At 44.0% G+C, this 25,410-nt stretch overlaps 1 protein-coding gene across 1 annotated transcript; it reads right to left on the bottom strand.

Annotated features, from left to right (window-relative positions):
• Positions 1–16,719: 16,719 nt before the first annotated feature.
• On the bottom strand, positions 16,720–18,962 carry LOC110508249 (zinc finger and BTB domain-containing protein 14). Its single transcript, XM_021588677.2, has 2 exons — positions 18,684–18,962; positions 16,720–17,978 (listed from the first exon to the last, which is right to left on the bottom strand). The coding sequence occupies exon 2, from the start codon at positions 17,948–17,950 to the stop codon at positions 16,799–16,801; it is 1,152 nt and encodes a 383-aa protein (XP_021444352.2). The 5' UTR covers positions 17,951–17,978; positions 18,684–18,962; the 3' UTR covers positions 16,720–16,798.
• Between the last annotated feature and the right edge of the window lie 6,448 nt (positions 18,963–25,410).

Raw genomic sequence — 25,410 nt, 5'->3', positions numbered from 1 at the left:
ATAGACGCTTGGTAAAAAAACTTGAATGAGCAACCCTTCCTTCATGACCTGGCCTCCGTAAATTCATATAGAATCAACTCGATCCCCTCTGTCGAAGATGTTTGAACCTTCATTTTTGATATTTTCAGAGGTATTGTTAACAAGCACGCCTCATAAAGAAAATGAGAATTTAAAACAGGTTCAGCCCCTGGTTCGACCGTGATCTGGCAGAGTTACTCCACCTCAAGAACACCATTTGGCGAAAGGCTTGGCACACATACTCAGGCTGACTGGCCAAGGTTAGTTACTTTAAGGAGCAGTTCTCTCTCTGTGGGTCTAACCCCAAGAAGTTCTGGAAAACGGTTAAAGACCTGGAGAATAAACCCTCCTCCTCACAGCTGCCCATGTCCCTTAATGTTGATGATGTGGATGCTACTGACAAGGAGCACATGGCGGAGCTATTTGACTCAGCCACACCTCCTTAACCATCCAACACTTCCAAACAAGTTAGAACATATTCTAGATTCAAATACATCTGACCTCTAACTCTACAACCCAACGGTACACTTTGCTGACCTATAACTCTAGAACCCAAGGGTTTGCTATGCTGACCTATAACTCTAGAACCCAACGGTATGCTTTACTGACCTATAACTCTAGAACCCAAGGGTTCGCTTTGCTGACCTATAACTCTAGAACCCAACGGTTCGCTTTGCTGACCTATAACTCTAGAACGCAACGGTTCGCTTTGCTGACCTATAACTCTAGAACCCAACGGTACGCTTTGCTGACCTATAACTCTAGAACCCAAGGGTTTGCTATGCTGACCTATAACTCTAGAACCCAACGGTACGCTTTACTGACCTATAACTCTAGAACCCAAGGGTTCGCTTTGCTGACCTATAACTCTAGAACCCAACGGTTCGCTTTGCTGACCTATAACTCTAGAACCCAACGGTTCGCTTTGCTGACCTATAACTCTAGAACCCAACGGTACGCTTTGCTGACCTATAACTCTAGAACCCAATGGTACGCTTTGCTGACCTATAACTCTAGAACCCAAGGGTTCGCTATGCTGACCTATAACTCTAGAACCCCACGGTACGCTTTGCTGACCTAGAACCCAACGGTACGCTTTGCTGACCTATAACTCTAGAACCCCACGGTTCGCTTTGCTGACCTATAACTCTAGAACCCAAGGGTTCGCATTGCTGACCTATTACTCTAGAACCCAACGGTTCGCTTTGCTGACCTATAACTCTAGAACCGAAGGGTTCGCATTATGGACCTATAACTCTAGAACCCAAGGGTTTGCTTTGCTGACCTATTACTCTAGAACCCAACGGTTCGTTTTGCTGACCTATAACTCTAGAACACAAGGGTTCGCTTTGCTGACCTATAACTCTAGAACCCAACGGTTCACTTTGCTGACCTATAACTCTAGAACCCAACGGTTCGCTTTGCTGACTCATAACTCTAGAACCAAAGGGTTCGCTTTGCTGACCTATAACTCTAGAACCCAACGGTTCGCTTTGCTGAACTATAACTCTAGAACGCAAGGGTTCGCTTTGCTGACCTATAACTCTAGAACCCAAGGGTTCGCTTTGCTGACCTATAACTCTAGAACCCAAGGGTTCGCTTTGCTGACCTATAACTCTAGAACCCAAGGGTTCGCTTTGCTGACCTATAACTCTAGAACCCAACGGTTCGCTTTGCTGACCTATAACTCTAGAACCCAACGGTACGCTTTGCTGACCTATAACTCTAGAACCCAACGGTTCACTTTGCTGACCTATAACTCTAGAACCCAACGGTTCGCTTTGCTGACCCATAACTCTAGAACCAAAGGGTTTGCTTTGCTGACCTATAACTCTAGAACCCAACGGTTCGCTTTGCTGAACTATAACTCTAGAACCCAACGGTTCGCTTTGCTGACCTATAACTCTAGAACCAAAGGGTTCGCTTTGCTGACCTATAACTCTAGAACCCAACGGCTCGCTTTGCTGAACTATAACTCTAGAACCCAAGGGTTTGCTATGCTGACCTATAACTCTAGAACCCAAGGGTTCGCTTTGCTGACCTATAACTCTAGAACCCAAGGGTTCGCTTTGCTTTTAAAATCATCACTCCTTTCAGTTCAACAGGTTCCTTAACTACTTCTGTCTTGTCTGTATTCCTACTGCAGGGCAGAGGAAGTAGGAAAACATTGACTATCACGTTTCGTCCCGTCCAGAACCAGCTTGACAATCACGTTTCGGCCCCTCCAGAACCAGCTTGACTATCACGTTTCGGTCCCTCCAGAACCAGCTTGACTATCACGTTTCAGCTCCTACAGAGCCAGCTTGACTATCACGTTTCGGCTCCTCCAGAACCAGCTTGACTATCACGTTTCGTCCCCTCCAGAACCAGCTTGACTATCACGTTTCGTCCCCTCCAGAACCAGCTTGACTATCACGTTTCGGCCCCTCCAGAACCAGCTTGCCAGGCAAATAGTACTTCTGAAACATGTGGCCTGCCCTTGAACACCCAAAACCACATGTGTGAATCGCCCAGCCCCCCTCTCTGACACACACACACACACACACACACACACACACACACACACACACACACACACACACACACACACACACACACACACACAGAGAGAGACTCAGTGTCGCTGGAGAGAGAGGGGGTGATTAGGGTGGAGCCAAAATCGAAGGCACAAATTAAAGGACTGAGGAGCAGAAATCTATTCCCCTCAGACAGGAGGAGCAGCCATCTCTCAGACAGGAGGAATGCTACTCATTAAAGACCAGGCTCTGTGTGTGTGTGTGTGTGTATTTTAAGTTTCAAGTCTTATTATTCGTATGAACAGGATACACATGGTGTACACCGTCCAACTACATGCTAAACTTGCAGGTTCCTTCTCAACAATTCAACAACAATAAGAAATAATACAATAGAAGAATACGAACAAAGTAAATGGCAATAGAATAGGTATAGTACAATGTGTGTGTGGTGTTATGATACGGGGGAAGTTAGGGTTAGGACAGTGTTAGGACATAGTGTTATGATATGGGGTTAGGACATAGTGTTATGATATGGGGTTAGGACAGTGTTATGACAGAGTGTTAGGACATAGTGTTATGATATGGGGTTAGGACATAGTGTTATGCTATGGGGTTAGGACATAGTGTTATGATATGGGGTTAGGACAGTGTTAGGACATAGGGTTAGGACAGTGTTATGACAGAGTGTTAGGACATAGTGTTATGATATGGGGTTAGGACAGTGTTAGGACATAGTGTTATGATATGGGGTTAGGACAGTGTTAGGACATCGTGTTAGGACATAGGGTTAGGACAGTGTTAGGACAGTGTTAGGACAGTGTTAGGACATAGTGTTATGATATGGGGTTAGGATAGTGTTATGATATGGGGTTAGGACAGTGTTAGGACAATGTTAGGACATAGTGTTATGATATGGGGTTAGGACAGTGTTAGGACATAGTGTTATGATATGGGGTTAGGATAGTGTTATGATATGGGGTTAGGACAGTGTTAGGACATAGTGTTATGATATGGGGTTAGGACAATGTTAGGACATAGTGTTAGGACATAGTGTTATGATATGGGGTTAGGACAGTGTTAGGACATAGTGTTATGATATGGGGTTAGGACAGTGTTAGGACATAGTGTTATGATATAGGGTTAGGACAGTGTTAGGACAATGTTAGGACATAGTGTTATGATATGGGGTTAGGACAGTGTTAGGACATAGTGTTATGATATGGGGTTAGGACAGTGTTAGGACAGTGTTAGGACATAGTGTTATGCTATGGGGTTAGGACAGTGTTAGGACATAGTGTTATGATATGGGGTTAGGACAGTGTTAGGACATAGTGTTATGATATGGGGTTAGGACAGTGTTAGGACAGTGTTAGGACATAGTGTTATGATATAGGGTTAGGACAGTGTTAGGACATAGTGTTATGATATGGGGTTAGGACAGTGTTAGGACATAGTGTTATCATATAGGGTTAGGACAGTGTTAGGACATAGTGTTATGATATGGGGTTAGGGGGGTTAGGACAGTGTTAGGACATAGTGTTATGATATGGGGTTAGGACAGTGTTAGGACATGGGGTTAGGACAGTGTTAGGACATAGTGTTATGATATAGGGTTAGGACAGTGTTAGGACATAGTATTATGACATAGTGTTATGATATAGGGTTAGGACAGTGTTAGGACATAGTGTTATGATATGGGGTTAGGATAGTGTTAGGACAGTGTTAGGACATAGTGTTATTATATAGGGTTAGGACAGTGTTAGGACATAGTGTTATGATATGGAGTTAGGACAGTGTTAGGACATAGTGCTATGACATAGTGTTATGATATAGGGTTAGGACAGTGTTAGGACATAGTGTTATGATATGGGGTTAGGACAGTGTTAGGACATAGTGTTATGATATAGGGTTAGGACAGTGTTAGGACATAGAGTTATGATACAGTGTTAGGACATAGTGTTATGACATAGAGTTATGATATAGGGTTAGGACATAGTGTTAGGACAAACAAAAAGACAATTAAAACGACGCATAGCTGAACACCGCAGCTCAATCAGGTGTAAGAACATTGACTATCCAGTAGCAGCTCCCTTTGTTCAATCTCCCCCCTCAAATACACAGGCGTTGAGCATGTTGCTCTACCATGGAGAGGAGGTAACATGGAGATCCTCCTACTACAAAGGGAGGCTTACAGGAGATCCTGTCTAAAAACACTGACCCCTAGTGGTCTGAATATTGACTTTGATCTCAGGCCCTTCTTATGAACAAATCTTAAGTCTTATAAATTGATATATTCTTTCTACAGCTTATTAGCGTACACCTAATATGTTCCCCCAGTTGACGATGCTCATTATACATTAAGGTTGAACCAAAAGATTACATGTAAACAAAATAATGTGAAATTGAGTTTAAACAATAATGCATGTTGATGCTAATATGATGTACAAAATTCAATTATGTTTCAAAATGATAACAATTGCGCAATATATTTAATGTGCCATAAACTATTGTTGTTTAACAGTTTCACTAATTCATTTTAATTACCTTAATTTATATGACACACCCATCACTATTGTCATCAGGTTACAGACCATGTAGCTAGGACCCCTAGACATAACGAGTCAGGTTACAGACCATGTAGCTAGGACCCCTAGACATAATGAGTCAGGTTACAGACCATGTAGCTAGGACCCCTAGACATAATGAGTCAGGTTACAGACCATGTAGCTAGGACCCCTAGACATAACGAGTCAGGTTACAGACCATGTAGCTAGGACCCCTAGACATAATGAGTCAGGTTACAGACCATGTAGCTAGGACCCCTAGACATAATGAGTCAGGTTACAGACCATGTAGCTAGGACCCCTAGACATAATGAGTCAGGTTACAGACCATGTAGCTAGGACCCCTAGACATAATGAGTCAGGTTACAGACCATGTAGCTAGGAGGGAGGGAGGAGAGATAGTTGGAGGGAGGGAGAAGAGGAGAGAGAGGTGGAGGGAGGGAGGGAGGGAGGGAGGGAGGGAGGGAGGGAGGGAGAAGAGGAGAGAGAGATGGAGGGAGGGAGGTAGTGAGGGGGGAGGGAGGGAGAAGAGGAGAGAGAGCTGGAGGGAGGGAGAAGAGGAGAGAGAGATGGAGGGAGGGAGGGAGGTAGGGAGGTAGGGAGGGAGGGAGGGAGGGAGAAGGAGGGAGGGAGGGAGAAGAGGAGAGAGAGATGGAGGGAGGGAGAAGAGGAGAGAGAGGGGTAGGGAGGGGGGAGGGAGAAGAGGAGAGAGAGATGGAGGGAGGGAGAAGAGGAGAGAGAGATGGAGGGAGGGAGGTAGGTAAGGAGGGAGGGAGGGAGAGGGAGGGAGGGAGGGAGAAGGAGGGAGGGAGAAGAGGAGGGAGGGAGGGAGAAGAGGACAGAGAGATGGAGGGAGGGAGGGAGGGAGGGAGGGAGGGAGGGAGGGAGGGAGGGAGGGAGGGAGGGAGGGAGGGAGGGAGGGAGGGAGGGAGAAGAGGAGAGAGAGATGGAGGGAGGGAGGGAGAAGAGTGGATAAAACAGTGTATTCTTTGTTTAACTATATAACCAGCTCCAACGTATTATCTCTGTTGGATAGAATGGAGAGGGGAATGCCTGTGAAGAAAAGAGGAGAGGGAAGAGGACAGGAGGAAGAAAAGAGAAGGGAGGGGGATGCCTATTTACACATCTGGCCCAGGGTCTGGAGGACCAGGCAGTAATAACACATCTAGTCCAGGGTCTGGAGGACCAGGCAGTAATAACACATCTAGTCCAGGGTCTGGAGGACCAGGCAGTAATAACACATCTAGTCCAGGGTCTGGAGGACCAGGCAGTAATAACACATCTAGTCCAGGGTCTGGAGGACCAGGCAGTAATAACACATCTAGTCCAGAGTCTGAGAAGAGAGAGACGTGTTGACAGGGGACAGGTTGGCTCTGTCAGGGGGAAGAGAGAGAGACGTGATGACGGGATAGGTTGGCTCTGTCAGGGGGAAGAGAGAGACGTGATGACAGCAAATAGGTTGGCTCTGTCAGGGAGAAGAGAGAGAGACGTGATGACAGGGGATAGGTTGGCTCTGTCAGGGGGAAGAGAGAGACGTGATGACAGGTGATAGGTTGGCTCTGTCGGGGAGAAGAGAGAGACGTCCAGGTTTGCAAAGCTCTTAGAGACTTACTCAGAAAGACTCACAGCTCTTAGAAACTTACCCAAAAAGACTCACAGCTCTTAGAGACTTACCCAGAAAGACTCACAGCTCTTAGAGACTTACCCAGAAAGAGTCACAGCTCTTAGGGACTTACCCAGAAAGACTCACAGCTGTAATCGCTCTTAGAGACTTAACCAGAAAGACTCACAGCTCTTAGAGACTTACCCAGAAAGACTCACAGCTCTTAGGGACTTACCCAGAAAGACTCACAGCTCTTAGAGACTTACCCAGAAAGTCACAGCTCTTAGGGACTTACCCAGAAAGACTCACAGCTCTTAGAGACTTACCCAGAAAGACTCACAGCTCTTAGAGACTTACCCAGAAAGACTCACAGCTCTTAGAGACTTACCCAGAAAGTCACAGCTCTTAGGGACTTACCCAGAAAGACTCACAGCTCTTAGAGACTTACCCAGAAAGACTCACAGCTCTTAGAGACTTACCCAGAAAGACTCACAGCTGTAATCACTCTTAGAGACTTACCCAGAAAGACTCACAGCTGTAATCACTCTTAGAAACTTACCCAGAAAGACTCACAGCTGTAATCGCTGCCAAAGGTGTTTCTAACATGTATTGACTCAGGGGTGTGAATACTTATGTAAATGAGATATTTCTGTATTTCATTATCAATACATTTGTTTTCACTTTGTCATTATAGGGGTACTGTCTACAGATGGGTGAGAAAAACAATCATTTTCAACCATGTTGAATTCAGGCTGAAACACCACAACATGTAAACAACAACTTCTAAACAGGGTATGAATACCTTCTAAACAGGGTATGAATACCTTCTAAACAGGGTATGAATACCTTCTAAACAGGGTATGAATACCGTCTGAAGACACTGTACAAGCTTCTAAACAGGTTTGAATACCTTCTAAACAGGGTTGAATACCTTCTAAACAGGGTATGAACACCGTCTGAAGACACTGTACAAGCTTATAAACAGGTTTGAATACCTTCTAAACGGGTTTGAATACCTTCTAAACAGGGTATGAATACCTTCTAAACAGGGTATGAATACCTTCTAAACAGGGTATGAATACCTTCTAAACAAGGTATGAACACCATCTGAAGACATTGTACAAGCTTATAAACAGGTTTGAATACCTTCTAAACAGTTTGAATACCTTCTAAACAGGGTATGAACACCTTCTAAACAGGGTATGAATACCTTCTAAACAGGGTATGAATACCTTCTAAACAGGGTATGAATACCTTCTAAACAGGTTTGAATATCTTCTAAACAGGGTATGAATACCTTCTAAACAGGTTTGAATACCTTCTAAACAGAGTATGAATACCTTCTAAACATGACATGAATACAGGGTATGAATACCTTCTAAACAGGGTATGCATACCTTCTAAACAGGGTATGCATACCTTCTAAACAGGGTATGAATACCTTCTAAACAGGGTATGAATACCTTCTAAACAGGGTATGAATACCTTCTAAACAGGGTTGAATACCTTCTAAACAGGGTTGAATACCTTCTAAACAGGTTTGAATACTGAGCTGTGTGTTGAGATGTAGCGATAGTGTTTTAATGAGATGCTGGTATTTTTCTGGGAAGGCAGAGCAGGGCGGAGACTGGAGACAGGAGGTTTGTGGTCTGGCCCAGGAAGGGAACTACGCTCGTAGGCCTTGTTACCCTGTGTGTGTGTGCGCGCCTGCCAGGGTAATGGAAACCGGGTGTTCAACACACACACACACACACACACATTCTCACATACACACACATTCTCACACACACACACACATTCTCACACACTCTCTCTCTCTCTCTCTCTCAATAGAACTCCCCAAGACACATGGCCACACACCAACACACACACACACACACACACACACACACACACAGGGTAGCAAGGCCTGTTTGGACACACCTACTCATTCCAGGGTTTTTCTTAATTTGAACTATTTTCTACATTAGTGAAGACATCAAAACTATGAAATAACACATGTGGAATTATGTAGTAACCAAAAAAAGTGTTAAACAAATATATTTTAGATTCTAGAATGTAGAAAAGAGTCAAATAAAAAGAAGAACAAGCCTGGAATGAGTAAAGTACTTTAGACTGGTACTGTGTATGAACACACACTTCATAGACATGCAGAGAAACGACCCTGGGCTTCCACTAACACCAGGGAGCTAGGCAGAGAGGAGGGTAGAGGGAAGGCGAGAGGAGGGTAGAGGGAAGGAGAGAGAGGAGGGAAGGAGAGAGAGGAGGGAAGAGGGAAGGAGAGAAGAGGGAAGGAGAGAGTGGAGGGTGGAGGGAAGGAAGGAGAGAGAGGAGGGTAGAGAGAAGGAGAGAGGAGGAGAGAGAGGAGGGTGGAGGGAAGGAGAGAGAGGAGGGTGGAGGGAAGGAGAGAGGAGGAGAGAGAGGAGGGTGGGAGGGAAGGAGAGAGGGAAGAGAGAGAGGAGAGTAGAGGGAAGGAGAGAGAGGAGGGTGGAAGGAAGGAGAAGGGAAGGAGAGAGGGAAGGAGAGGGAGGAGGGTGGAGGGAAGGAGAGAGGGAAGGAGAGATGGAAGGAGAGAGAGGAGGGTAGCGGGAAAGAGAGAGGGAAGGAGAGAGAGGAGGGTAGAGGGAAGGAGAGAGAGAAGGAGAGAGAGGAGTGTAGAGGGAAGGAGAGAGAGAAGGAGAGAGAGGAGAGTAGAGGGAAGGAGAGAGAGAAGGAGAGAGAGGAGAGTAGAGGGAAGGAGAGAGAGGAGGGTGGAGGGAAGGAGAGAGGAAGAGAGAGGCAGGTGGAGGGAAGGAGAGAGGTAAGGAGAGAGGAGGGTAGAGAGAAGGAGAGAGAGGAGGGTGGAAGGAAGGAGAGAGGGAAGGAGAGAGAGGAGGGTAGCGGGAAGGAGAGAGAGGAGAGAAGGAGAGAGAGGAGGGAAGAGGGAAGGAGAAAGAGGAGGGTAGTGGGAAGGAGAGAGAGGAGGGAAGGAGAGAGAGGAGGGAAGAGGGAAGGAGAGAGGGAAGGAGAGAGATGAGGGTAGAGGGAAGGAGAGAGAGGAGAGAAGGAGAGAGAGGAAGGAAGAGGGAAGGAGAGAGAGGAGGGTAGAGGGAAGGAGAGAGAGGAGAGAAGGAGAGAGAGGAGGGAAGAGGGAAGGAGAGAGAGGAGGGTAGTGGGAAGGAGAGAGAGGAGGGTAGAGGGAAGGTGTGAGAGGAGAGAAGTAGCGAGAGGAGGGAAGGAGAGAGAGGAGGGAAGAGGGAAGGAGAGAGGGAAGGAGAGAGAGGGGGGGAAATGGAAGGAGAGAGAGGAGGGTAGAGAGAAGAGAGAAGGAGAGAGAGGAGGGAAGGAGAGAGAGTAGGGAAGGAGAGAGAGGAGGGAAGAGGGAAGGAGAGAGGGAAGGAGAGCGAGGGGGGAAAAGGGAAGGAGAGAGAGGAGGGTAGGGAGAAGGAGAGAGAGGAGGGAAGGAGAGAGAGGAGGGTAGAGGGAAGGAGAGAGAGGAGGGTGAAGAGAAGGAAAGAGAGGAGAGAAGGAGAGAGAGGAGGGTGAAGAGAAGGAGAGAGGGGAGGGCAGAGGGAAGGAGAGAGAGGAGGGTAGAGGGGAGGAGAGGGCCATCTGTTCCATTAGAAGTTGACATCATGTTTCCATACAACCATTTCAAATGATCAGATTATATCAAACTATTTCTCTCTCTGTTTTGTTAGCAGTTAAGGTCTGAGTCCAAAACCCTCTTCCCTGTATAGTGCCTTACTTTGACCAGGACCCATAGAAATGTAGCCTCGGTGGACTAGGCTACAACAGGGCAAGTGCACTATGTAGGGAAGAGGGTGCCACCTGGGAGGACCTTACATAGAGGACAGAAGGATATCACATGATGGATTGGTTTTAACTGTCACGACTTCTACCGAAGTCGGTCCCTCTCCTTGTTCGACGGTCGACGTCACCGACCTTCTAGCCAATCGCTGATCCATTTTTTTCATCTTCCATTGGTTTAGTCTCGTCTTCCTTCACACCTGGTTCCAACCCCATCGAGCCCATGCTGTGTGTTTAACCCTCTGTTTCCCCTCCTTGTTGGAGATTGTTTTATTGTCACGTGTTTTACCTTTTTTTTATTATTATATTTTTGTATATATATATATATATATTTTTTTTTAGGTTTATGAGGAATAATTAAACGACTCCGTTTATACCAAGACCTTTTCCTGACTTCCCTGCCACCGACATTACTTTAACACAATGGACCTTACATAGAGGACTGGCTTTAACACAATGGACCTTACATAGAGGACTGGCTTTAACACAATGGACCTTACATAGAGGACCTAAAGGATATTACATAGAGGACTGGCTTTAACACAAAGGACCTTACATAGAGGACTGGCTTTAACACAATGGACCTTACATAGAGGACTGGCTTTAACACAATGGACCTTACATAGAGGACTGGCTTTAACACAATGGACTGGCTTTAACACAATGGACCTTACATAGAGGACTGGCTTTAACACAATGGACCTTACATAGAGGACTGGCTTTAACACAATGGACCTTACATAGAGGACCTAAAGGATATTACATAGAGGACTGGCTTTAACACAAAGGACCTTACATAGAGGACTGGCTTTAACACAATGGACCTTACATAGAGGACTGGCTTTAACACAATGGACCTTACATAGAGGACCTAAAGGATATTACATAGAGGACCTAAAGGATATTACATAGAGGACCTGACTGAAGCACGAGGGACTAATTAGTGAGATAGTTTCCTGTTGGGCAGTACTGTGATCTGGCCTCCTGTTTTAATGAGACAGAGTAATACAACTAGGTAATACTAGATACTGTGTTAGCTGAACACAGAACGTATGCGTTTTTATCACAGTTGTGCAAAGGAAGTGTATTTTGAGATGTGTTTGTACAGCTGCGTTTGTGTGTGTGTGTGGGTGGTTGATTGCAGGCTCTGCGTGTGTAAGTGTATGCGTGCATTCGTGTGTGTGTCCTATGTGTGCATCCGTGTGTGTGTGTGTCCTATGTGTGCATCCGTGTGTGTGTGTGTCCTATGTGTGCATCCGTGTGTGTGTGTGTGTGTCCTGTGTGTGCATCCATGTGTGTCCTATGTGTGCATCCATGTGTGTGTGTGTGTGTGTGTCCTATGTGTGCATCCGTGTGTGTGTGTGTGTGTGTGTGTGTGTGTGATTGCTGGCTCTGGGCTTTTCTTGGTATCAAGAGACTGGTTGGATGAGCTGAATTCCTCTGTCTCACAATGGGAAACATTTTGAGAATAGAATCCTTACTGACCTCCAATGAACTACTTCCCGAACCCTTCCCAATATCAGTGCTAACCTTGAATCTTAGTTATCTACATTAGAAGGAATCGCCAACATCAAGTGTCTTGATAGGGCGTTGGGCCACCAGAACAGATTCAATACACCTCGGTATAGATTCTACAGGTGTCTTGATAGGGTGTTGGATCACCACCAGAACAGATTCAACACACCTCGGTATAGATTCTACAGGTGTCTTGATAGGGTGTTGGGTCACCACCAGAACAGATTCAATACACCTCGGTATAGATTCTACAGGTGTCTTGATAGGGCGTTGGGTCACCACCAGAACAGATTCAACACACCTCGGTATAGATTCTACAGGTGTCTTGATAGGGCGTTGGGCCACCAGAACAGATTCAACACACCTCGGTATAGATTCTACAGGTGTCTTGATAGGGCGTTGGGCCACCAGAACAGATTCAACACACCTCGGTATAGATTCTACAGGTGTCTTGATAGGGCGTTGGGCCACCAGAACAGATTCAACACACCTCGGTATAGATTCTACAGGTGTCTTGATAGGGTGTTGGGTCACCACCAGAACAGATTCAACACACCTCGGTATAGATTCTACAGGTGTCTTGATAGGGCATTGGTTCACCACCACAACAGATTCAACACACCTCGGTATAGATTCTACAGGTGTCTTGATAGGGCATTGGTTCACCACCACAACAGATTCAATGTACCCAGCTCCAGAATCTCCCGTAAGTGTTCAATTGGGTTGAGATCTGGTGACTGAGACACACACACACACACACACAGAGACACACACAGACGCACAGACACAGACACACACAGACACACACACTTTAAACCCCCTATTCTCCTTTGAGAAGATATCTCCTTCTAGCCATGGTAGACAAAATAATGGGCAACTGGACATTTTTATACATGACCCTAGAGCATGATGGGATGTTACGGAATAGAGTTAAGAGGAAAACCTGGTTCAGTCTGCTTTCCAACAGACACTGGGAGACGCATTGACCCTTTCAGCAGGACGATAACCTAAAAACACAAGGACAAGTTGTTGCTCACCAAGACAACGTTGAATGTTCCTGAGTGACCTAGTTAAGAGTTTTGACTTAAATCAGGTTGAAAATCTACGGCAAGACTTGGAAATTGGCTGTCTAGCGATGATCAACAATACAACTTGACAGAACTTGAAGAATATTAAGAAGAATAACGTGCAAATATTGTACAATCCAGGTTTGTTAAACTGTTAGGAAAGACACAGCTGTAATCGCTGCCAAAGGTGATTCTAACATGTATTGACTCAGAGGGTTGAATATTTACTTACGTAATCAAAATATATCAACGTTGTATTTTTCAGTCATTAAAAAAAAAAAAAAAAAAAAGGTTATAGTTTTTATTTCACGTTGACATTTAGATTTATTTTGTGCCGATCGTTGACACAAAAAAACAACAACAACAATTCAATCCCTAATTAGTGTGAATAGTTTCTGAAAGTATCTGTATTGGCCAATAGAAGTGTATAGCTGCGTGCAGAACACCATCTAGTGTTGAAGGCAAAGTAGGGAACTTGTTCCGACATGCATCCTGCCTTCCTGTCTTGACGTTATCAACTCATAACTCCAGAAACTTGGATCGGATTCAATTGAACGAGTATAAACAACAAGGTGGGTACCTCTATCTTGTCATCTGATAGGTGGAATCTGCGCTCGGTTGTTTACGGATATCCCGTATTTCTGCTTCACATAAAGGAGCGTAAAGGGTTGATTTGGAGGAGTTTAGGGGGGGGGGGGGTTAGGAGCTGAAGCGCGTTCTTCCTTGAGATTAGCAGATCACTGATCTGAAGAAATTAATGACGCTTTCACATCACTGATTGGCTAAACTGATATCTATTTTACCATTTTCTAAAAATATTCTAATAGGACTGAAATGTCAGTTTCTGAACTACGGTTCAGTGAAATTAATAGTAGTACATTTTATTTAAAAATATATACTTGCTTTGTAGGTGTAAAATGTTCATAGGATAATGATACCTCTTTCCATGTTGTCAGTGGTTTTACCAGGGCATTAATCCCCCCCTTCCCCTAAATATACACTCATTCACTCCCCCACAAGGATTTAAAAGCATTGGATTGGTGAGGAAATATCATCCAATCCAGAGAGTTTATATCGTTGAGGGGGCGTGACTAGCTAGCATGACTGCGTTGCTTCCGTGAGAAGAGAATTGTAAATAGGCCTCTGGATGTCACGAAACCCTCTTCCATCACACGCTGGACGCACTGTTCTGAGTTTCGGATAAATAAACACTGTAGCCTGTCCGCTTCCCAAATGGCACCCTATTCCCTGTATAGTGCACAACTTTTATCTAGAGCTCTATGGACCACTGGTCTAAAGTAGTGCACTACATAGCGAAAATGGTGCCATTTGGGACACAAAAAATTCTCCCTGAACTGATATTATCGCAACTTTACATTGACCAGAGCACCTGCCCCATGGACTGCTATAGACATGTATATTAAGTACATGTACTGAATTCATGAACAAAATAAATCAGATGTTGACAATCAGAAAAATCAACTCATCAAATATGGTTTTATTTTCAGTGTGTAAGAGAACAACGCTAAATGTGCATTTACGGTGTTGTGTTCGAAATGTTTTAGATTTATGCAACTAGTCACACTACAGTATATACAGACGTGGTCTCTCTCTCTCTCTCTCTCTCTCTCCGATGGTATCTTGATGATGGGCTAGTGATACTGTATAACAGTAAAATCTAGTCAGAATTCATGCTGCTAAGGTGTGAACAGCCAATGAACAGCCCGTTCACATTGCTTGTCAAATCAAAAGGTTGGATTTTTAACGTTTAACTTCCAGAATTGACTTGGGAGCCTTGCTGTCTATCATCATCATCATCAACAACAACAACAAAAGGCCCAAGACTTTGGTTTAACCTGTATCAAAATGAAGAATGGTGACTCTGGTTACCTTGTACAGTGTAAATATCAATCAATCAGCACAACTAAACATTCATTTAAAAAAAACAAAAAACAATCTACATGTAGGAGAATATACAGAACAACACATTTTATGCAGAGAATCATTTCTCTCTCTCTTCTTCTTCTCTCTCTCTCTCTCTCTCTCTCTCTCTCTCTTCTTCTTCTCTCTCTCTCTCTCTCTCTCTTCTTCTTCTCTCTCTCTCTCTCTCTCTCCTTCTTCTTCTTCTCTCTCTCTCTCTCTCTCTCTCTCTTCTTCTTCTCTCTCTCTCTCTCTCTCTTCTTCTTTTCTTCTCTCTCTCTCTCTCTCTCTCTCTTCTTCTTCTCTCTCTCTCTCTCTCTCTCTCCTTCTTCTTCTTCTCTCTCTCTCTCTCTCTCTCTCTTCTTCTTCTTCTCTCTCTCTCTCTCTCTCTCTCTTCTTCTTCTTCTCTCTCTCTCTCTCTCTCTCTCTCTTCTTCTCTCTCTCTCTCTCTCTCTCTCTCTCTCTCTTCTTCTCTCTCTCTCTCTCTCTCTCTCTCTCTCTCTCTCTCTCTCTCTCTCTCTCTCTCTCTCTCTCTCTCTCTCTCTCTCTCTCTCTCTCTCTCTCTCTCTTCTTCTTCTCTCTCTCTCTCTCTCTCTCTCTCTCTCTCTCTCTCTCTCTCTCTCTCTCTCTCTCTCTCTCTCTCTCTCTCTCTCTCTTCTTCTTCTCTCTCTCTCTCTTAAAATCCAGGAAGGTCAAACAAAAATAAAAACACTTAAAAATGTTACAGATAAAGTGTAATAAAGTTATAATAATTATTATTATAGAGAAGAACCCCCCCGTCCCCATATCTGTCTAAATAGTAACAATGTTTTTCCCTGTGAAAAATGTACTGGTCGTAGAAGTACATAGACAAGTAAAGTTTTACATGATTATTATTCTTCTTATTATTATTTTTTTTTACATTATTTTTTTTTGGGGGGGAGATAAATGAAAAACATACGTAGTTCAACGATTCAACAGGATCAGATTAGAGTCCATTGGGTCATGCCAGTAACAGACAAGTTACGATCCCTTCGTCTTCTCATCGGGATATCACACATCAATACATATCACAGGTCGTGTATTCATGTGTGTGTGTCACTATGTAATGCTTGGTGTGTGTGTGTGTGTGTGTATGTCTGTCACTATGTAATGCTTGGTGTGTGTGTGTGTCTGTCACTATGTAATGCTTGGTGTGTGTGTGTGTCTGTCACTATGTAATGCTTGGTGTGTGTGTGTGTCTGTCACTATGTAATGCTTGGTGTGTGTGTGTCTGTCACTATGTATGCTTGGTGTGTGTGTGTCACTATGTATGCTTGGTGTGTGTGTGTCACTATGTATGCTTGGTGTGTGTGTGCCACTATGTATGCTTGGTGTGTGTGTGTGTGTCTGTCACTATGTATGCTTGGTGTGTGTGTGTGTGTCTCTCACTATGTATGCTTGGTGTGTGTGTGTCTGTCACTATGTATGCTTGGTGTGTGTGTGTCACTATGTATGCTTGGTGTGTGTGTGTGTGTCTGTCACTATGTATGCTTGGTGTGTGTGTGTGTGTGTCTGTCACTATGTAATGCTTGGTGTGTGTGTGTGTGTGTCTGTCACTATGTAATGCTTGGTGTGTGTGTGTGTGTGTCTGTCACTATGTAATGCTTGGTGTGTGTGTGTGTGTGTGTGTGTCTGTCACTATGTATGCTTGGTGTGTGTATGTCTGTCACTATGTATGCTTGGTGTGTGTGTGTGTGTGTGTCTGTCACTATGTATGCTTGGTGTGTGTGTGTGTCTGTCACTATGTAATGCTTGGTGTGTGTGTGTGTGTGTAACAGTCTGTCCTTACGAGTGTGGCCCAGCCTCTAGCTTCCAGTCCCTCTGGCTCTGCGTGTCGGCGTCTCCCTGGATGCTGCCCGTGGCGGCGGCGGCGGGGGACAGCGCCCTGCGCTGGCTGTGCATCGTGTTCCAGTGGCGCTTCAGGTCGGACGCTTTGATGAACGCCTTTTCACAGGAGCCGCAGTTGAAGGGCCTCTCCCCTCGGTGCTGCCGCTCGTGGTCTCGCAGGTGGGACTTGTGCTTGAAGGCCTTTTCACACATCTGGCATCCGAAGGGTCTCTCGTTGCTGTGGACCCTCTCGTGCCGCTTTAAGTCGGGCCCTCGTATGAACGCCTTGCCACAGACCAGGCAGCGGTGCGGTTTAAAGCCCGTGTGGATCTTCAGGTGCTCTTTGAGGTGGGCCTGGGTGGTAAAGGTTTTGGGGCACACCTCGCAAGCGAACGGACGGTGGGCCAGGTGGGACTTGTCTTTCTTGGGGCCGTCTCCGCCTGGTTTCATTCCCGGGTGGATGCCGTCAGAGCGGTGGCCGTACAGCAGGTAGTCAAGCTTCATATCGCTGGAGGACGAGGACGAGGAGGTCCAGCCGTGGGCGCTGTGGGGGTCTTTAGACATGTTCCCGCCAAAGTGAGGAGGGACCCCGTGAGGCCCCCCGGAGCCCATGGCCTCCATCCCTCCATCGTAGAAGCTGTTCTTCCTCACTTCCTCCATGGCCAGCTCTTTGAGGATGGCGTCCTGGGCTCTCATACCGTCCCCTGGCGCCTGGTTCTCACGACTCGGCTTCATGTTGGGCTCACGTTTCTGCGAACACAGGTTGTCGAGGAACGTGATCCCCAGGACCTGTCCGGATGACATCATGAGGTTGATGTCCTTTTTGCGGACGGCGAGCCTGGCGGTGTACATGTAATTGAGGACCTCCTCGAAGATGTCTGAACGGATGAAGTCGAGCTCCACGATGGAGTTGTCCACATCGTTCTGTTTTTTAAACAGCTTCTTGAAGTAGATGCTGCAGGCGGCCAGGACACAGCGGTGAGCTCTGAACTCAACGTTTTCCACCACAACCACAACGTCACAGTGGTCCCCTTCCATCCTCTGCTGGTTCAACATCTTCAGGAAACTGGTCTTGTGATCGTAGTCGATGTATTTCAGGAATTCACCCATGATTGCAGGTTTATTTAGGGATATTTATCTGTTGAAAAAAAAAGTCAAGTGTTGAAAGGGTCAATTAAAAAGGTGTCTTGTTTTTTTTTTTTTACAATAACTGGGGCAGGTGTGTCGTTTCCAGAGTTAAAACCCCCAGCTGCTGTGTCTGAAAGTCAACAATAGCAGTGTTTCTAATTAATATCGATTAGTTCGCACATCCGCAGACAATCTCATCAGTGTCTGTCGAAAAACAACAACAATATAGTCACATCAAAAACTCCTGACTCGGTGGGCTGTTGTTTCCTGGTGTTTAAATCCACAGCTGAGCGTCGAGACAATAACAGAATGCGGTCAAGCAGAAATCCGATGGAAAAATACACGACGAAGTTATATCGATAAATGCAGGTATCGACAAAAAACATCTAATTCATAAAATAGAAATTATGCCACTAACAAATGGCTTACAGTGATGTTTCACATCCAGAGGTGGAAAAATAAGGTATTTCTGCGCCCTTGCGTGCCAGTTATTTCTGCTGATACTGTTTAACCTTACAAATGTTTCACATTTCAGTGCGCCCAGCCATTTTGCTCAGCAAGCCTCCATTTCAAGGTTTTCCTTAACTTTTATCCACTTTACAACACAAAATAGAACATTTCACATTGTTCGACGTGTCGATTAAACGTGAAAATATACGATTTCCCCCCCCTTCGAGAATAACAAATTGTCGAGAGACAGAATAAACAGCATTACGCGAAACACGAATCCCCTTTTTCTGGTGTTGTCACGCAAGGCTGCAGTCGACGACGCGCGGGTCACTGCTAGAGAGGATACACTTTATGTCAAATTAACGTCAAAAGTTTAAAATAAAATAATAAAAAAATAAATTTTAGCTACCCGTAACCCTTTTTCATAACATTAACCAAATTATCCTAACCCGGTACGTTAATTATCCTAAACTACTGGGTATATTCTCCTAACCTGTTACGAAATTTTTTGACATAAACTGTATCCCGTCTAGTAAAATCCCAACGACAGGAGCCTTGCCTTGTCTTTCTTCCTCTTCCTCCTCTTGTTGTGGTCGTCGGCGCTCAGAGTGGGTGACTCTAGTGTTGCTGCCATCTATAGGACTGGAGATGAATTACAGCAGGACAGGCAGCCTCTAGTCTACTATACTATAGCAATGGATTTTACCCTAATATGACCTAATTTAGATAATTATGTAAGTCACCCAATAACCCACTCTCAGAAAGGCCAATAACCAAATAACACTTATTCATAAAGCCCTTCTTACATCAGCTGATATCTCAAAGTGCTGTACAGAAACCCAGCCTAAAACCCCAAACAGCAAGCAATGCAGGTGTAGAAGCACAATAGCTATGAAAAACTCCCTAGAAAGGCCAGAACCTAGGAAGAAACCTAGAGAGGAACCAGGTTATGTGGGGTGGCCAGTCCTCTTCTGGCTGTGCCGGGTGGAGATTATAACAGAACACGGCCAAGATGTTCAAATGTTCATAAATGACCAGGATGGTCAAATAATAATAATCACAGTAGTTGTCGAGGGTGCAACAGGTCAGCACCTCCAGGAGTAAATGTCAGTTGGCTTTTCGTAGCCGATCACAAACCCACCGCCAGAAAGGATAAAAAACCAAATGGTCAACTTTCAAGTATCTTCTTGTTTAGGATACAATGTGACTTGGGCTCCCCGATTTACTCCCATAAATACCAAGATGGGGCTGCCAGGGCCTGAGGTTTAAGCATCAGCTATCTGAGCAGCTAACCGATCGCTGCAGCTGTACATAGCCCATCTGTAAATAGCCCACCCAATCTACCTACCTCATCCCCATACTGTTTTATTTACTTTTCTTCTCTTTTGCACATCAGTATTTCTACTTGCACAGCATCATCTGCACATCTATAACTCCAGTGTTTATTTGCTAAATTGTAATTACTTTGCCACTATTGGCCTATTTACTGCCTTACCTCCTTACTTCATTTGCACACACTGTATATAACACTTTTTCTATTTTGTTATTGACTGTATGTTTTGTTTACTCCATGTGTAACTCTGTGTCAAAATACTTTGCTTTATCTTGGCCAGAGGTCACAGTTGTAAATGAGAACTTGTTCTCAACTGGCCTACCTGGTTAAATAAAGGTGATCTGGCCTACCTGGTTAAATAAAGGTGAACTGGCCTACCTGGTTAAATAAAGGTGAACTGGCCTACCTGGTTAAATAAAGGTGATCAAGTCTACCTGGTGAAATAAAGGTGATCTGGCCTACCTGGTTAAATAAAGGTGATCTGGCCTACCTGGTTAAATAAAGGTGATCTGGCCTACCTGGTTAAATAAAGGTGTTCTGGTCTACCTGGTTAAATAAAGGTGATCTGGTCTACCTGGTTAAATAAAGGTGAACTGGCCTACCTGGTTAAATAAAGGTGAACTGGCCTACCTGGTTAAATAAAGGTGAACTGGCCTACCTGGTTAAATAAAGGTGATCTGGCCTACCTGGTTAAATAAAGGTGATCTGGTCTACCTGGTTAAATAAAGGTGATCTGGTCTACCTGGTTAAATAAAGGTGAACTGGCCTACCTGGTTAAATAAAGGTGTTCTGGTCTACCTGGTTATATAAAGGTGAACTGGCCTACCTGGTTAAATAAAGGTGATCTGGCCTACCTGGTTAAATAAAGGTGATCTGGTCTACCTGGTTAAATAAAGGTGAACTGGCCTACCTGGTTAAATAAAGGTGATCTGGCCTACCTGGTTAAATAAAGGTGATCTGGTCTACCTGGGTAAATAAAGGTGAACTGGCCTACCTGGTTAAATAAAGGTGAACTGGCCTACCTGGTTAAATAAAGGTGATCTGGCCTACCTGGTTAAATAAAGGTGATCTGGCCTACCTGGTTAAATAAAGGTGATCTGGCCTACCTGGTTAAATAAAGGTGATCTGGTCTACCTGGTTAAATAAAGGTGAACTGGCCTACCTGGTTAAATAAAGGTGATCTGGTCTACCTGGTTAAATAAAGGTGTTCTGGTCTACCTGGTTAAATAAAGGTGATCTGGCCTACCTGGTTAAATAAAGGTGATCTGGTCTACCTGGTTAAATAAAGGTGATCTGGTCTACCTGGTTAAATAAAGGTGATCTGGCCTACCTGGTTAAATAAAGGTGATCTGGTCTACCTGGTTAAATAAAGGTGATCTGGCCTACCTGGTTAAATAAAGGTGATCTGGTCTACCTGGTTAAATAAAGGTGATCTGGTCTACCTGGTTAAATAAAGGTGATATGGCCTACCTGGTTAAATAAAGGTGATCTGGTCTACCTGGTTAAATAAAGGTGATCTGGTCTACCTGGTTAAATAAAGGTGAACTGGCCTACCTGGTTAAATAAAGGTGAACTGGCCTACCTGGTTAAATAAAGGTGATCTGGCCTACCTGGTTAAATAAAGGTGATCTGGCCTACCTGGTTAAATAAAGGTGATCTTGTCTACCTGGTTAAATAAAGGTGAACTGGCCTACCTGGTTAAATAAAGGTGAACTGGCCTACCTGGTTAAATTAAGGTGATCTGGTCTACCTGGTTAAATAAAGGTGATCTGGTCTACCTGGTTAAATAAAGGTGAACTGGCCTACCTGGTTAAATAAAGGTGATCTGGTCTACCTGGTTAAATAAAGGTGATCTGGTCTACCTGGTTAAATAAAGGTGATCTGGTCTACCTGGTTAAATAAAGGTGATCTGGCCTACCTGGTTAAATAAAGGTGATCTGGCCTACCTGGTTAAATAAAGGTGATCTGGCCTACCTGGTTAAATAAAGGTGATCTGGTCTACCTGGTTAAATAAAGGTGATCTGGTCTACCTGGTTAAATAAAGGTGAACTGGTCTACCTGGTTAAATAAAGGTGATCTGGTCTACCTGGTTAAATAAATGTGAACTGGCCTACCTGGTTAAATAAAGGTGGTCTGGTCTACCTGGTTAAATAAAGGTGATCTGGCCTACCTGGTTAAATAAAGGTGATCTGGCCTACCTGGTTAAATAAAGGTGAACTGGCCTACCTGGTTAAATAAAGGTGAACTGGCCTACCTGGTTAAATAAAGGTGATCTGGCCCACCTGGTTAAATAAAGGTGAACTGGTCTACCTGGTTAAATAAAGGTGATCTGGTCTACCTGGTTAAATAAAGGTGATCTGGCCTACCTGGTTAAATAAAGGTGATCTGGCCTACCTGGTTAAATAAATGTTGATCTGGTCTACCTGGTTAAATAAAGGTGATCTGGCCTACCTGGTTAAATAAAGGTGATCTGGTCTACCTGGTTAAAAAAAGGTGAACTGGCCTACCTGGTTAAATAAAGGTGATCTGGCCTACCTGGTTAAATAAAGGTGATCTGGCCCACCTGGTTAAATAAAGGTGAACTGGTCTACCTGGTTAAATAAAGGTGATCTGGTCTACCTGGTTAAATAAAGGTGATCTGGCCTACCTGGTTAAATAAAGGTGATCTGGCCTACCTGGTTAAATAAAGGTGATCTGGTCTACCTGGTTAAATAAAGGTGATCTGGTCTACCTGGTTAAATAAAGGTGATCTGGCCTACCTGGTTAATTAAATAAAGGTGTTCTGGCCTACCTGGTTAAATAAAGGTGATCTGGCCTACCTGGTTAAATAAAGGTGAACTGGCCTACCTGGTTAAATAAAGGTGATCTGGCCTACCTGGTTAAATAAAGGTGAACTGGTCTACCTGGTTAAATAAAGGTGATCTGGTCTACCTGGTTAAATAAAGGTGAACTGGCCTACCTGGTTAAATAAAGGTGATCTGGTCTACCTGGTTAAATAAAGGTGATCTGGTCTACCTGGTTAAATAAAGGTGAACTGGCCTACCTGGTTAAATAAAGGTGAACTGGCCTACCTGGTTAAATAAAGGTGAACTGGTCTACCTGGTTAAATAAAGGTGAACTGGCCTACCTGGTTAAATAAAGGTGATCTGGTCTACCTGGTTAAATAAAGGTGATCTGGTCTACCTGGTTAAATAAAGGTGAACTGGCCTACCTGGTTAAATAAAGGTGATCTGGTCTACCTGGTTAAATAAAGGTGATCTGGTCTACCTGGTTAAATAAAGGTGATCTGGTCTACCTGGTTAAATAAAGGTGATCTGGCCTACCTGGTTAAATAAAGGTGATCTGGCCTACCTGGTTAAATAAAGGTGATCTGGTCTACCTGGTTAAATAAAGGTGATCTGGTCTACCTGGTTAAATAAAGGTGATCTGGTCTACCTGGTTAAATAAAGGTTATCTGGCCTACCTGGTTAAATAAAGGTGATCTGGCCTACCTGGTTAAATAAAGGTGATCTGGTCTACCTGGTTAAATAAAGGTGATCTGGTCTACCTGGTTAAATAAAGGTGATCTGGTCTACCTGGTTAAATAAAGGTGATCTGGCCTACCTGGTTAAATAAAGGTGATCTGGCCTACCTGGTTAAATAAAGGTGATCTGGCCTACCTGGTTAAATAAAGGTGAACTGGCCTACCTGGTTAAATAAAGGTGATCTGGCCTACCTGGTTAAATAAAGGTGATCTGGTCTACCTGGTTAAATAAAGGTGATCTGGCCTACCTGGTTAAATAAAGGTGAACTGGCCTACCTGGTTAAATAAAGGTGATCTGGTCTACCTGGTTAAATAAAGGTGATCTGGCCTACCTGGTTAAATAAAGGTGAACTGGCCTACCTGGTTAAATAAAGGTGAACTGGCCTACCTGGTTAAATAAAGGTGAACTGGTCTACCTGGTTAAATAAAGGTGATCTGGCCTACCTGGTTAAATAAAGGTGATCTGGTCTACCTGGTTAAATAAAGGTGATCTGGTCTACCTGGTTAAATAAAGGTGCTCTGGTCTACCTGGTTAAATAAAGGTGATCTGGTCTACCTGGTTAAATAAAGGTGATCTGGCCTACCTGGTTAAATAAAGGTGATCTGGCCTACCTGGTTAAATAAAGGTGAAATCGAAAAAGGGTTGAGATGGCAGAAACAGAACTGTTGTTTGAGGTTGAAAGAGCGTCAAGTACAGTTAGTGAGAAAGATGACAACAGTGAAGTCCAAGAGTGGAACACAAAAAAAGGGTCAAATTGTTGTGGAAAATGAGTCTGAGGAATCGTTGCTTGTTGGGACGTTTTTTTAAAATTAAGATGTTCCTTTGGAAACCGTTTTTTTTTCTTTCTCACGAGGATAGGAAAAGTGGTATGGTGTTGATATCGTGTAGTCATAGTAACCAGGAGTGGTATGGTGTTGATATCGTGTAGTCATAGTAACCAGGAGTGGTATAGTGTTGATATCATGTAGTCATAGTAACCAGGAGTGGTATGGTGTTGATATCGTTTAGTCATAGTAACCAGGAGTGGTATGGTGTTGATATTGTGTAGTCATAGTAACCAGGAGTGGTATAGTGTTGATATCGTGTAGTCATAGTAACCATGAGTGGTATGGTGTTGATATCGTGTAGTCATAGTAACCAGGAGTGGTATGGTGTTGATATCGTGTTTATGTAAGCAAAAAGAGTGTGATTTGTAACTTGTAAAATTATCGACACATGAAGTGGACAGCTTTGATTTTCGGAGCAGTGCACCGGTGAAAAGGGTTATCTCTGTCGTCCCGGGTGAAAATTGGTAATCAATATCTTAGGATAAAACATTCCAGGACTAGTTAAAGCACGTCTCTTGACCCGTAACGGAGAATGAGGGGAAAAAAAGAGCAAACTTTATCTGTATTAGTGATGTCTGATGAGTATTTACATTTTTTTCTATGTAAAGTTTGGGATATATAAAGATACGCTGTTAAGAGCGTTCGTGCAAAACCCGATGCAGAAAAAGTGTAAAAAGTTTTCAGACCGAAGGAATATATTAGTGAAGAGTCTGTGAATGTAAAATGTTGCAACTGTGGCGAGGATCGAATTCCCGAATTCCCCGAGTGCCCTGTTAGGGTGAAATAAGTTGAAGGGTCAAGGATCAGGGCTGTAAAGCAATTCTACTATGTGGAGGCGGTTCGGGGAGTTGAAGGGGTCAGAGGTCACAGTGTTGAAGAAGAAGATGCATCACAACCAGTTGCAAACGTTATACTTCAATCAAGCGATCTGCATTCACTTATTGTAAAGAGGGTGGATTTTTTGTAGCGCTTATAGCCACAAGTGTCCAAGAGGTCAGACATCATATCTGCAGCCAAGAAGTTTTTTGGGGGGCCTCCAAGACTTCACGACAGAAGATGACTTCTGTCCCCAGAAACTGTCCCGTCGTCACAGGATCCTTCTGAACCGGACCTGAGTAGAATGGTGTTAGAAAAGCTGATTTAGTTCAATTTAAAATGTAGTTATTGGTAGTTTATGGATATATATACAGTACTAGATAAAAGTTTGCCATGAGTGTGCGAAGCAGTCATCAAGGCAAAGGGTGGCTACTTTGAAGAAACTCAAATATAAAATATGTTGATTTGTCTATAAACACTTTTTTGGTTACT

The sequence above is a fragment of the Oncorhynchus mykiss genome, chromosome 28 (assembly GCF_013265735.2).
Source record: "Oncorhynchus mykiss isolate Arlee chromosome 28, USDA_OmykA_1.1, whole genome shotgun sequence".
NCBI classification, from domain to species: domain Eukaryota; kingdom Metazoa; phylum Chordata; class Actinopteri; order Salmoniformes; family Salmonidae; genus Oncorhynchus; species Oncorhynchus mykiss.
Note: the sequence above shows the minus strand (reverse complement) of the source record. Positions and strands in the feature narration are given on the sequence as shown.